The 12,502-nt window shown below is 41.4% G+C and overlaps 1 protein-coding gene across 1 annotated transcript in view; it reads right to left on the bottom strand.

The window, feature by feature from the left end:
* Positions 1–12,502, bottom strand: part of jak1 (Janus kinase 1) — a 124,290-nt gene that overhangs the window by 4,385 nt on the left and 107,403 nt on the right. Inside the window, exons 17-20 of the mRNA XM_072574060.1 lie at positions 7,357–7,510; positions 6,693–6,787; positions 3,366–3,558; positions 493–617 (exon numbers count right to left, since the gene is read on the bottom strand). Coding sequence (XP_072430161.1) covers positions 493–617; positions 3,366–3,558; positions 6,693–6,787; positions 7,357–7,510 — 567 coding nt within the window. The remainder of the gene's footprint in view (positions 1–492; positions 618–3,365; positions 3,559–6,692; positions 6,788–7,356; positions 7,511–12,502) is intronic.

Below are 12,502 nucleotides of genomic sequence, written 5' to 3' on the forward strand. Positions count from 1 at the left end.
TAAGCGATTAGCTGATCTTAGCAGGGAGCACAGATGACAGAAGGTGTGTGTGTGTGTGTGTGTGTGTGTGTGTGTGAGAGAGAGAGAGAGAGAGAGAGAGAGAGAGATACAGGCTATTTGACCCATTGAGTCTGCACTGACCTCTAGAGAGTATCCTACCTCCTTTCCCCAAATCACCATAACCCCACATTGTTACAATGGCTAATCCACCTTGTCTACACATCCCTGGACACTGGGCAATTTAATATAGCTGAATCAACCTAAACTGCTCATTTTTGGACTGTGGGAGGAAATCGGAAGACCTGGTGGAAACCCCATGCAGACACAGAGAGAACATGCAAAGTCCACAAAGACAGTCACTCAAAGGCTGGAATCAAACCTAGGTTCATGGTGCTGTGAGGCAGCAGTGCTAACCACAGAGAATCTGTTTTCTTCACTAAAAAGATCAAAGTTCATGCAACTGCTGTACAACATGGTACATCATGAGTTTACCTTGCAAATCTGCAGAGCATATCGAATTTGGCTTTTTAACGAAACTTTCTGTTTATGTCGTGGAAGATATTCTTTCAGGCTTCCAGCCGGGAGATATTCCATGATCAGCTTCATTCCCCTTCCACCTAGGACAGATCGGACAGAAGTAAATATAGTTTAAAAAATACTAACTGTAGGAAAACTGGAATGAGAAAAGGCAATATGGCCCACTAAATCTATGCATTCAGGACATCTGTGAAATCCTATCCAACAACAATTTAACCAATTTCACTAAATTAAATCAAGAAGGGATTTTACAACCTATTCTACAAGTTTTTGACATTTGTAGTGATCCATGGAATAATTTACTGGGCCAGCTTAAACAGGGATGCAAAGCTGTTTTGGAAATCTTCCACTAGAGCTAGAACCTTCCAAAATTACTTCCTTTCACTTCTTAGTAACTTGAATTCTGTGAGGGGGTGTACAATTTAATGACTTCAAACACAATGTTGAAGTGGCTATTGATTGGTACCTCATGATATCACAATACATATATTTGTAACCATTCACTTGAACATCCACCTGAGTCTGCTCAGTCTCATCCACTGCCAAACCACCAGAGTTCAAAGTTTTAATAAAAACAGAATTCTGACAATAAGTCACAGACTGAAACATTAACTCATTTCTCTAATGGATTACACCTACACACAGTTTACCCAGCATTTTTTGTCTTTGTTCAGATTTCTCGCAGCCACAATATTTTGCTTTAATGAGTGTTAAAATATGCAAAATGTGGGAATGGAGTTCAAAATGAAGACAACCACATTGTAACTGCTTACCTGTCAAATTGCTGAGTAGAAATTTAAAATTTACCCATGTTATTTCACCCTAAGTCATCACTGTTGATTTTCAATCATTATTATACTATATTTTTAAGCAACAATAAAACTGATTGATTTATCAAATGATTGTGTAGAGGACAAAACATATCAATATTGAATAACAGACAGGATGAATACCATCACAATGCTGAATTCCTGTCCTAAGGTGTGATTTTCAGCACAAGCCAGAAAAGGAATATACACTTCCTCAGAGACATTTTTCTGTGCAGCATTGACAGAAGTTTGTGACTCAGTCAGTGCATTATAAAGATTCTGTCTTTTCATTTTCTACTTTTTAAAAAAACTAGACTAAAATGAGAAATAATAATTTTAAAACATGCAGCAGTTCAAGAAAGCTCCTCACTACCACCTCAAAGACAACTAGGATTGGCAATGAAGAGTGGTTGCAGTTGTGAAAAGCAAGTAACCTAGCTTCCATTATAAACAGTTGTTTGCAAAGATTGAAGTTTGAATTGCCCTTGATTTGGGGCTGAAGGGGTGCGCAGATGCAGCTTTTGCTGGTAACAAAAAGTTCAATGTTCCACGGACGTTTTGCCTGCTTAGAACTGTGCGATTGGTTCTCACGTAACTGAATAGCTTGGAGGTAGTAGATGTTAGAGAGAAAGAGTGAGAGAGAAGTGTTCAGTCCTTCTCAGCTCAGTAATGGCCTCTTCTCGAAGGTCAAAACTCACTGTAAAGCTGAAGAAGAGTTTATCATTTTTCTAAGAGTTGTTGTAAACTGTGGCTTTTAACTGATAAATTAGAGACTTTTTACTGACTGAACTTGTGTTTCTTACTAACTAGTGTAAACATCCAGAAAAGAATGACTTAAACAACATGCTGGCCAGCACAAGAGTCTTAGGATCATTGAGACAACAGAACTTGGAATCAAAGACCGCTTTTCCGGTTTTTCTCCCCCCCCTCCGTCAATTACCTATTTTACCGTTTATCTGTAAGGAGGTGATACTAAGGGGATTAAATTTTTAATTATTATCTGCTAGTTCACAATAGTTTACCGAACTAAAGTAAATTATTTGTAATAAATAATGATTCTTGTTCAGTACAGAAACCTGGTATGCTGTCAACCTGAGTCAGAAAGTTAGGTAAATTGGGGAAACTTTGCTTACATTATAAACTCTAACTTTTGTGATGACTCGGAGTCAATTTCTAGTGTGTTACCCAAGTGAGTTGTAATAGGATGTCTTACAGAGATTCTACAATGTTTAATAAGATAGATACAACACATACTAAAGACAGAGGACAGCATGTTTTCAGAAGCAAATAAATCTTCAGTGATTCACTTTAGACGCAGTTTACAAAATTAAGTGGCTTAACAAGCAATGGTTTAATGATTCCTAACAAAAATCTAGGAACAACAAAAAATTGTATTTCTGTAGTGCCTTTAACATGGTAAAAGGTGAGCCACACATGAAGAAATTAGAACAAAAAGGAGTAGACTTTAAAGAGTGTCTTACAGGAAGAGTAAGGAGGAGAGGTTTAGGGAGGTAATCCCACAGTTTATGACTTATGCAGCTGATAATACAGCCACCAGTCATCGTTGTTGCCAGGAAACAAGTTGTAAAAATTCTACCCACTCTCCTGTAGGCAAGGTCTACTGCTATGATACAGATCAGCAATTTGTCAGCAACCCACAAAGTAGCTATTTGTATGTCTAGGAGGTACTTTGTAGCTAAACTCAATCAAACACCCTACTCAAAATTTCAGCAAGTGTCAGTATATAGCAATCAGAAACTCTGGCTGACATTTCCACCTCCTTAGCAGAAGATCACTGGCACCAATTGTGGAACATTTTCCCAAATCAATTTAGCTAACTGAATCCAAACTGGTGATTGAACCTAGAAAATCCCAGCTCTGTAGGTTCATTACAGTGTATAATTACAAGCAAGTATGTAGCAACGGTCAAGGCTAAATTAATATAAAATCACATGATTATCTTTACATAAGTAATTTTGAAACAAAAACACAACAGAAAATCAAATAATGAGCATTTACCTTCCTCAGTGCATATTCCTTTGTACTTCACTATATTTTCATGATAGAGAGTCTTTAGAATTTCAACTTCTCTTTTGAGGTCTGCTTTGTGCTCTTCACTGCTATCTGGTTTTAAAGACTTTACAGCAACAAGTTCCCCTGTGTTGTCACCCTCTGGATCATAGCGACAGAGCTCAACTTTCCCAAAATGACCCTTTAAAAATGAAAACAAAAAGAACAGCAGTTACCAAATCTCTAACTTAACTAAGAATGTTTTATTGAACAGTTTATAACAAGACAGTGATCATGGAGCTTGACATGAAGGAACTTTTGAATTCAAATCTCAGCCAAAAATCTGCTTAGTTTTTGATCAAACATGGAAGATGTGTCAGACCACCTTGGTTCCACCTTTAGATAAGACAATCTCTTCTGAAATTCTCAGTGCTTTTTTTTTGTGGCTCTTTTCTCATAGAAACATGATCTTAGACAAATATTTCTCTATAACAACCATCAGTGCTGTTTTACTCAGATTCCTGATGAAGGGCTTTTGCCCGAAACGTCGATTCTCCTGCTTCTTGGATGCTGCTAGACCTGCTGTCCTTTTTCAGCACCACACTCGCGCCTCTGGTCTCCACCATCTGCAGTCCTCACTTTCTCCTAGATGTTTATTACAGCCAGTCTAACAATAAATAAACTCACTATGCTGGTTCTTTGCGAACACCCCCTCCCCCACCCAAAATATATCCAGATGAGAGGGAATTTATTCCTCCACCTCGGCCACAAGGGGGGGGGGGGCGGGGGGGGGGGTTGAGCAGTTCATCAACTTCACCAACACATTCCACCCCAAACTTAAGTTCACCTAGACCATCTCTGACACCTCCCTCCCCTTCCTGGACCTCTCCATCGCCATTAATAACAACCGACTTGACACTGACATTTTTTACAAACCCACTGACTCCCACAGCTACCTGGATTACCCCTCTTCCCACCCTACCTCCTGCAAAAATGCCATCCCATATTCCCAATTCCTCCATCTCCACCGTATCTGCTCCCAGAAGGACCAGTTCCACCACAGAACACACTAGAAGGCCTCCTCCTTTAGAGATCGCAATTTCCCTTCTCACGTGATTGAAGATGCCCTCCAAAGCATCTCATCCACATCCCACACCTCCACCCTCAAACCCCACCCCGACAACCATAACAGGGACAGAACCCCCCAATCCTCATTTTCCACTCTACCAACCTTCGCATTAACCGTATCATCCGCCGACATTTCCACTACCTCCAAACAGACCCCACCACCAGAGATATATTTCCCTCCCCACCCCTTTCCGCAAAGACCATTCCCTCCGTGACTACCTGGTCAGGTCCACGCTCCCCCCCTCCCCCCACAACCCACCCTCCCGTCCTGACACCTTCCCCTGCCACCGCACCTCCTCCCTCACCTCCATCCAAGGCCCCAAAGGAGCCTTCCACATCCATCAAAGTTTCACCTGCACATCCACCAATGTCATTTATTGTATCCGTTGCTCCCGATGCGGTCTCCTCTACACTGGGGAGACTGGCCGCCTTCTCGCAGAGCGCTTTAGGGAACATCTCAGAGACACCCGCACCAATCAACCCCACCGTCCTGTGGCCCAACATTTCAACTCCCCCTCCCACTCTGCCGAGGGCATGCAGGTCCTGGGCCTCCTCCACCATCTCTCCCTCACCACCTGACGCATGGAGGAAGAACACCTCATCTTCCGCCTTGGAACACTTCAACCCCAGGGCATCAATGTGGACTTCACCAGTTTCCTCATTTCCCCTCCTTACCCCAGTTCCAACCTTCCAGCTCAGCACTGTCCTCATGATCTGTCCTACCTGCCAATCTCCCTTCCCATCTATCCGCTCCACCCTCCTCTCTGACCTACCATCTACATCCCCACCCCCATTCATCTATTGTACTCTTTGCTACCTTCTCCCCAGCTCCGCTCCACCTCCCCACACCCCCCTCCATTTACCTCTCTACCCTGGAGGCTGCCTGCCTCTATTCTTGATGAAGGAATTTTGCCCAAAGCATCGATTTTCCTGCTCCTCGGATGCTGCCTGACCTGCTGTGCTTTTCCAGCACCACTCTAATCTTAACCGTTACAACACAACTTAACTATACATTAAATGACCAGCGTCAATAACTTTTAATTATTACAAAATATGTGTAATCTTAAAAAAAAAGCCACTGAATTTATCAGGCTTATTTATTTTCATGTGTTATTCACAATTTTCTGTTTGTTGGATTTTACACAACTTATCTGCTAGTTTGAGAAAATATTCTGCAAACTTTCCTCATGGCTCCCAAAGTAAATTAAGCAACGGTCCTGCATATCTATCTAACCTTACATTATAAAATGTTAAGATGTTTTTCACAACTGACTTCCTTAAAAAGGTAGTTCCCTGCTCCAGTAGTTTCAAACTTAATTAGGTTTCACACAGCATTGAATCAGTGTTAATTACTGTATTTATATTGACTTTTAGTGCTAATCTCACCCAAATATTTGATCAGATTTTCCACAAAATCTCAACATTGTTTTAAATGAGAACCTAATCTAAGTTTATTATTTTTTGGAAGGAATAAAACCCTTCTGATCTCAAGTGTAGGTTAATGTTTGTTAATTTATGTTATCATGAACCTGTTAGTACTTACATCATCCATTATTCATAAAATTTGAAGCAAATAACATCAATGCGTCAAGATCCAATTCACTCCATAATAGTGTCACACAGTTACTCTCCTGCAATATTTGAAAACTTTAAACTGTTTATTCGCCTCAATCATCCCCTCTATCAAAACATCTGTGGGTATCCAAGTATCAAGTTTTGTATAAGCCAATCCATATTTATGTTTTTTCCCAGCCCAGTTTTGGTCAACCTTGGCGATTCCTTGCAGTATGGCCTTTCAAATTTTGTTCATTAATTTAAAAGCAACACGGTGGCTCAGTGGTTAGCACTGCTGCCTCACAGTACTAGAGACCCGGGTTCAATTCCAACCTCAGGCAACTATCTGTGTGGAGTTTGTACATTCTCCCCGTGTCTGCGTAGTTTCCACCAGGTGCTCCGGTTTCCTCCCACAGTCCAAAAGTGTGCAGGTTAGGTGAATTGGCCATGCTAAATTGCCTGTACCCTTAGGTGAAGGGACAAATGTAGGGGAATGGGTCTGGGTGGGTTGCTCTTCAGAGGGCCGGTATGCACTTGTTGGTCCAAAGGGCCTGTTTCTACACTGTAAGTAATCTAATCTAAAAAGAATCTTTTTTAAAGAATTATCTCTCAATTCAGTATCAAAAATATATGCAAATGAAATGAGCTGCTTACCTCACCCAAATCCCGTATCCTTCGCAGAAATCTTTTTTCAAAGTGAGTTGGATCAATTTCTGCCTTTGGTTTATCTTCCGGAATTATATTTGGATCTGACCAGAAATATAAAATAAAAAAAACCAAAAGTTAAAGATCAGATGATAGCTTATTTGTTTTCTTTGGTATTTTTATATTGCACCAGTAACTGTTTAATGGCATACTCAATTTCAAACAAAATCATGTTCAGATTTTAGCTATGCTTAAACATACAGCACTGCATAATGACTTGTGTCTGCACCTGTAATTCCTCTTGAAGTGAAATAACTTCAGTCATACCTTTGTGTTAATTAACTGATCAAAAACAACCAATTCTGTACAGGAACAAGAAAAAACCTTGAACTTTGGTATGCTTTGATAGTGCTTTTTCGTTTCTTGTATGGAAGATGGGATAATTCTTTCCCCCTCCTCTGCCAGTCTTTTCTTAAGAAGAATAGAAATCCCATTGAATTTCAGTCAGTCAACATCCAAATGGGAGAAGATCCCTAAACACTTGAAGTGACAGTATTTCAAGACCAAATCAAAGGGATTCAGATCTGAAAATGTATGCAGTATTGGTGGGTTACAAAGATTGACTTTTGACGACATGCAGAATCTGATTTCACCCGTTATTACAGTCTCTTACTCTGCTCTTGCAACTTGTTGATATCTCTCATGATAGCTCGAAAGAATGGTCGCTCGGGTGGATTGTAGGTCATGCACTGTTGCATTAATTCAGCCAGTTCCTTACAGGAGGATGGGGGGGTGAGCTTACACTGAGCCTCGTAGAACCTCTCTTTCTGTATCATAAACAAACAGGAAAATATTTTATTATAAAGTGTGCATTGCATCAGAGTACAAAAAAACAGAGTATCACATGGAAAGAGGAGCTGGAAAATGAAATAAGTAAAGTGCGTGGTAATAATTTTATGGTTTGAAATACTAGAAATTGTAGAAGGCAAATTTGAAGACATTTTCTCCCTTCTTTCAGTCTTGCATAAAGTTGTCAAAGTCGTAGTAATCATCAATGAAAACACGTTAGGTCTCCTTTTTAAAAAGCAAGTAAGTGCACCCAAGATTTTAGCTCAGTGACACCAGATCTCCCTCCCTAACAGCTCAATGGGTTTACCTACTGCAGAGACTACAGCAGTTCAAGTATGCAGCTCAAGAGCAATTGGAGTTTGACAATAATTGCTAGCCTTTCCAACACTACCCACAACCAAAGAAGAAATAAGAAAAAATTGAAATGCCACAGATGGACTCTATTATATGCATTAACCAGATTCTTTCCTCCCATCCCACCTTCATGATACTTTCCAGTATGCTGCCCATAAAAAAAATTCTTCCAAATTCAATTTTAAAAAGAAAATAAACTGGCCTGTTTAGCTTTTTCCAATAGTTAATGAAACACAGGTGAACTAATTAGTTAGTTTCAAAATTCATTGACTTTCACAAATGACAAAAGAATACAAACTCAAAGGGACACTATTTCAAACTTCGTCCCAGTATTGCTTGGTTCCTGAAGTTTCTATATGGCTACAGCAGGAGCCAAATCAGGACAATATTCCCTCTTCTATCTCACTGTCATAGAAATGTGTTTTAAAAATACATGAATTTTACCACAATAAAATTTTTGAAGCATTAGACACAAGGTGGATGAGCTTGAGGCTCTTTTGGAAATTGGCAGATACGATATTGTGGGGATAACTGAGACGTGGCTTCATGGGGACAGGGCCTGGGAAATGAATATTCAAGGCTACATGTGTTATCGTAAGGATAGACTGACGGGCAGAGGAGGTGGGGTGGCCTTGTTGGTAAGGGAGGATATTTCAGTCCCTTGCGCGGGCGGACCTAGAGTCAGGGGATGTAGAGTCAGTGTGGATAGAGCTTCGAAACACTAAGGGTAAAAAGACCCTCATGGGAGTCATCTACAGGCCCCCAAACAGTAGTCTGGATGTTGGAGGTAAGTTAAATCAGGAGCTGAAATTGGCTTGTCGCAAAGATGTTACTACAGTTGTTATGGGGGATTTTAACATGCAGGTAGACTGGGAGAATCAGGATGGTATCGGGCCTCAAGAAAGAGACTTTGTGGAGTGCCTCAGAGATGGATTTTTAGTGCAGCTGGTGCTGGAGCCGACCAGGGATAAGGCGATTCTGGATCTGGTATTGTGTAACGAACCAGAATTGGTCAGTGACCTCGAAGTGAAGGAGCCGTTGGGAAGTAGTGACCATAATACAATAAGCTTCAATCTGCAATTTGAGAGGGAGTGGGTACAATCTGAAGTGACAATATTTCAGTTGAATAAAGGGAAATATGGAGCTATGAGGGAGCAACTGGCCAAAGTTCAATGGTATAATACCTTAACAGGGAAGACCGTGGAGGAACAATGGCAGATATTTCTGTGTATAATGCAGAAGATGCAGGATCAGTTCATTCCTAAAAGGAAGAAAGATCCCAGGAGGAGACATGGGCGGCCGTGGCTGACAAGGGAAGTAAAGAAGCATATAAGGTTAAAAGAGAAAAAGTATAACTTAGCGAAGATAAGCGGGAAAACGGAGGACTGGGAAGCTTTTAAAGAACAACAGAGGATTAGTAAGAAGGAAATACGCAGAGAAAAAATGAGGTACGAAGGTAAACTGGCCAAGAATATAAAGGAGGATAGTAAAAGCTTTTTTAGGTATGTCCAAGGCAAAAAAATGGTTAGGACAAAAATTGGGCCCTTGAAGACAGAAGCAGGGGAATATATTACTGGGAACGAAGAAATGGCAGAGGAATTAAATGAGTACTTCAGATCTGTGTTCACTGGGGAAGACACAAGCAATCTCCCTGAGGTAACAGTGGCTGAAGGACCTGAACTTAAGGGAATTTCTATTTGCCAGGATTTGGTGTTGGAGAGACTGTTAGGTCTGAAGGTTGATAAGTCTCCGGGACCTGATGGCCTGCATCCCAGGGTACTGAAGGAGGTGGCTCGGGAAATCGTGGATGCGCTGGTGATTATTTTCCAGAGTTCAATAGAATCGGGGTCGATTCCTGAGGATTGGAGGGCGGCTAATGTTGTGCCACTTTTTAAGAAGGGTGGGCGGGAGAAAGCAGGAAATTATAGACCAGTTAGTCTGACCTCAGTGGTGGGAAAGATGCTGGAGTCTATTATAAAGGATGAAATTACGGCACATCTGGATAATAGTAACAGGATAGGACAGAGTCAGCATGGATTTATGAAGGGGAAATCATGCTTGACTAATCTTCTTGAATTTTTTGAGGATGTAACTCGGAAGATGGACGAGGGAGATCCAGTGGATGTAGTGTACCTGGACTTTCAGAAAGCTTTTGATAAAGTCCCACACAAGAGGTTAGTGAGTAAAATTAGGGCGCACGGGATTGGGGGCAAAGTACTAGATTGGATAGAGAATTGGTTGGCTAATAGGAAACAAAGGGTAGTGATTAACGGCTCCATTTCGAAATGGCAGGCAGTGACCAGTGGGGTACCGCAGGGATCCATGCTGGGACCGCAGCTTTTTACAATATATGTAAATGATATAGAAGATGGTATCAGCAATAACATTAGCAAATTTGCTGATGACACAAAGCTAGGTGGTAGGGTAAAATGTGATGAGGATGTTAGGGGATTACAGGGTGACCTGGACAAGTTAGGTGAGTGGGCAGATGCATGGCAGATGCAGTTTAATGTGGATAAATGTCTGGTTATCCACTTTGGTGGCAAGAACAGGAAGGCAGATTACTACCTCAATGGTATCAAATTAGGTAAAGGGGCTGTTCAGAGAGATCTGGGTGTTCTTGTCCACCAGTCAATGAAGGCAAGCATGCAGGTACAGCAGGTCGTGAAGAAGGCTAATAGCATGCTGGCCTTCATAACAAGAGGGATTGAGTATAGAAGCAAAGAGGTGCTTCTGCAGCTGTACAGGGCCCTGGTGAGACCACACCTGGAGTACTGTGTACAGTTCTGGTCTCCAAATTTGAGGAAAGACATTCTGGCTATTGAGGGAGTGCAGCGTAGGTTCACGAGGTCAATTCCTGGAATGGCAGGATTGCCTTACACGGAAAGACTGAAGCGACTGGGCTTGTATACCCTTGAGTTTAGAAGACTGAGAGGGGATCTGATTGAAACGTATAGGCTTATGAAAGGATTGGACACTCTGGCAGGAGGGAACATATTTCCGTTGATGGGGGAGTGCCGAACCAGAGGACACAACTTAAAAATACGGGGTAGACCATTTAGGACAGAGATGAGGAGAAACTACTTCACCCAGAGAGTGGTGGCTGTGTGGAATGCTCTGCCCCAGAGGGCAGTGGAGGCCCAGTCTCTGGATTCTTTTAAGAAAGAATTGGATAGAGCTCTTAAAGATAGTGGAGTCAAGGGGTACGGAGATAAGGCTGGAACAGGATACTAATTAGGAATGATCAGCCATGATCATATTGAATGGCGGTGCAGGCTCGAAGGGCAGAATGGCCTACTCCTGCATCTATTGTCTATTGTCTATTGTCTATTGTCTATTGTCATAGCATTTTTACCTCCAAAATGATTCCAAAAAAATACCTTGGATTGAAAATTGATATAAGCTAAGAACAAAATGTTCCTCAGACAAGGCAACCCATTCGATTGGCATCTCATCCACAAACATCCACCACTGAGACTCAATAGCAAAAGTGTTTTCTATCTACAACATCCACTGCAGAAATTCAAAGTTCCTTAGACTGCACCTTCCAAACCCACAGCCATGTCCGTCTAGGACAAGGGCAGCAGGTACATGGGAAACCACAACCTGCAAGGTCCCCTCCAAGGCACTTACCACCCTGACTCAGAAATATATTACAATGCCTTCACTGTTCCTGGTCAGAATCTTGTAATGTTCTCCTTACAGGCATTGTGGATCAAACCACAGCATATGAACTGCAGCAGTTCAAGTAGCCAACTCACAACCATCTTCTTGAGGGGCAACCCAGGATGGACAATAAATGTTGGGTGACCACTTTCCTTGATTGAATAAAAAAAAAGTTGACTGACTTGCACTGACAGCTCCTTGAGAAATGATATGCATAGCACATGCTCAGACTTCATAATCCAAATGACTGGCTGAATCTTCCCCTAAGAGGGTACATTCTTTGACAGGATGTGGGGATCACAACTACCAGCACTTTTTGCCCAATCCCAATTGCCCAGATGAGCAATCTTCTTGAACCGCTGTAGACCATATGACGCAAGTACACCCACAGGATTGTTAAGAAAGGAGGAGTCTCAGAATCTTGGAGTGATGGTGAGGGAATGGCGATAGAGATCCAAGTAAGGATATTGTGGGGCTTGGCCGAGAATCTGCAGATGCTGGTGTTCTCATGCATCTGCTGCCATTGATCTTCATGGTGGTAGAAATCACAAGTTTGGAAGGTGCTGTCAAAATAAACCTTGGTGAGTCACTGCAGTATTTATTGTGGATGGTACACACACCTATCACTGTGCAGCAGTGAAGGAAGTAAATATGCAATCAAATTTAATCTTGTTACTGTGAATAAATACTGGTTTTACATTTCTACAATCCTATTTTGAGCACAGCAATTTCAGCTGCTGCCAAAAAAGTGCATTAAAAAAATGTCAAAAAGAATAGAGGACCTGAAGTTAGCAGTAATATTTCCACAATGTCATTTTTATACAGGCCTGGCTATAAATTTCTGTGTCTACATGTAGACTGAAGGAAAATGTAGACATGGAATAGTGCGATAAAAACATAACGTTAAGGCATGTGGCACAGCATTAAAATATATAGCTCTAGAAAAAGGG

The sequence above is a fragment of the Chiloscyllium punctatum genome, chromosome 7 (genome assembly GCF_047496795.1).
Source record: "Chiloscyllium punctatum isolate Juve2018m chromosome 7, sChiPun1.3, whole genome shotgun sequence".
NCBI lineage: Eukaryota > Metazoa > Chordata > Chondrichthyes > Orectolobiformes > Hemiscylliidae > Chiloscyllium > Chiloscyllium punctatum.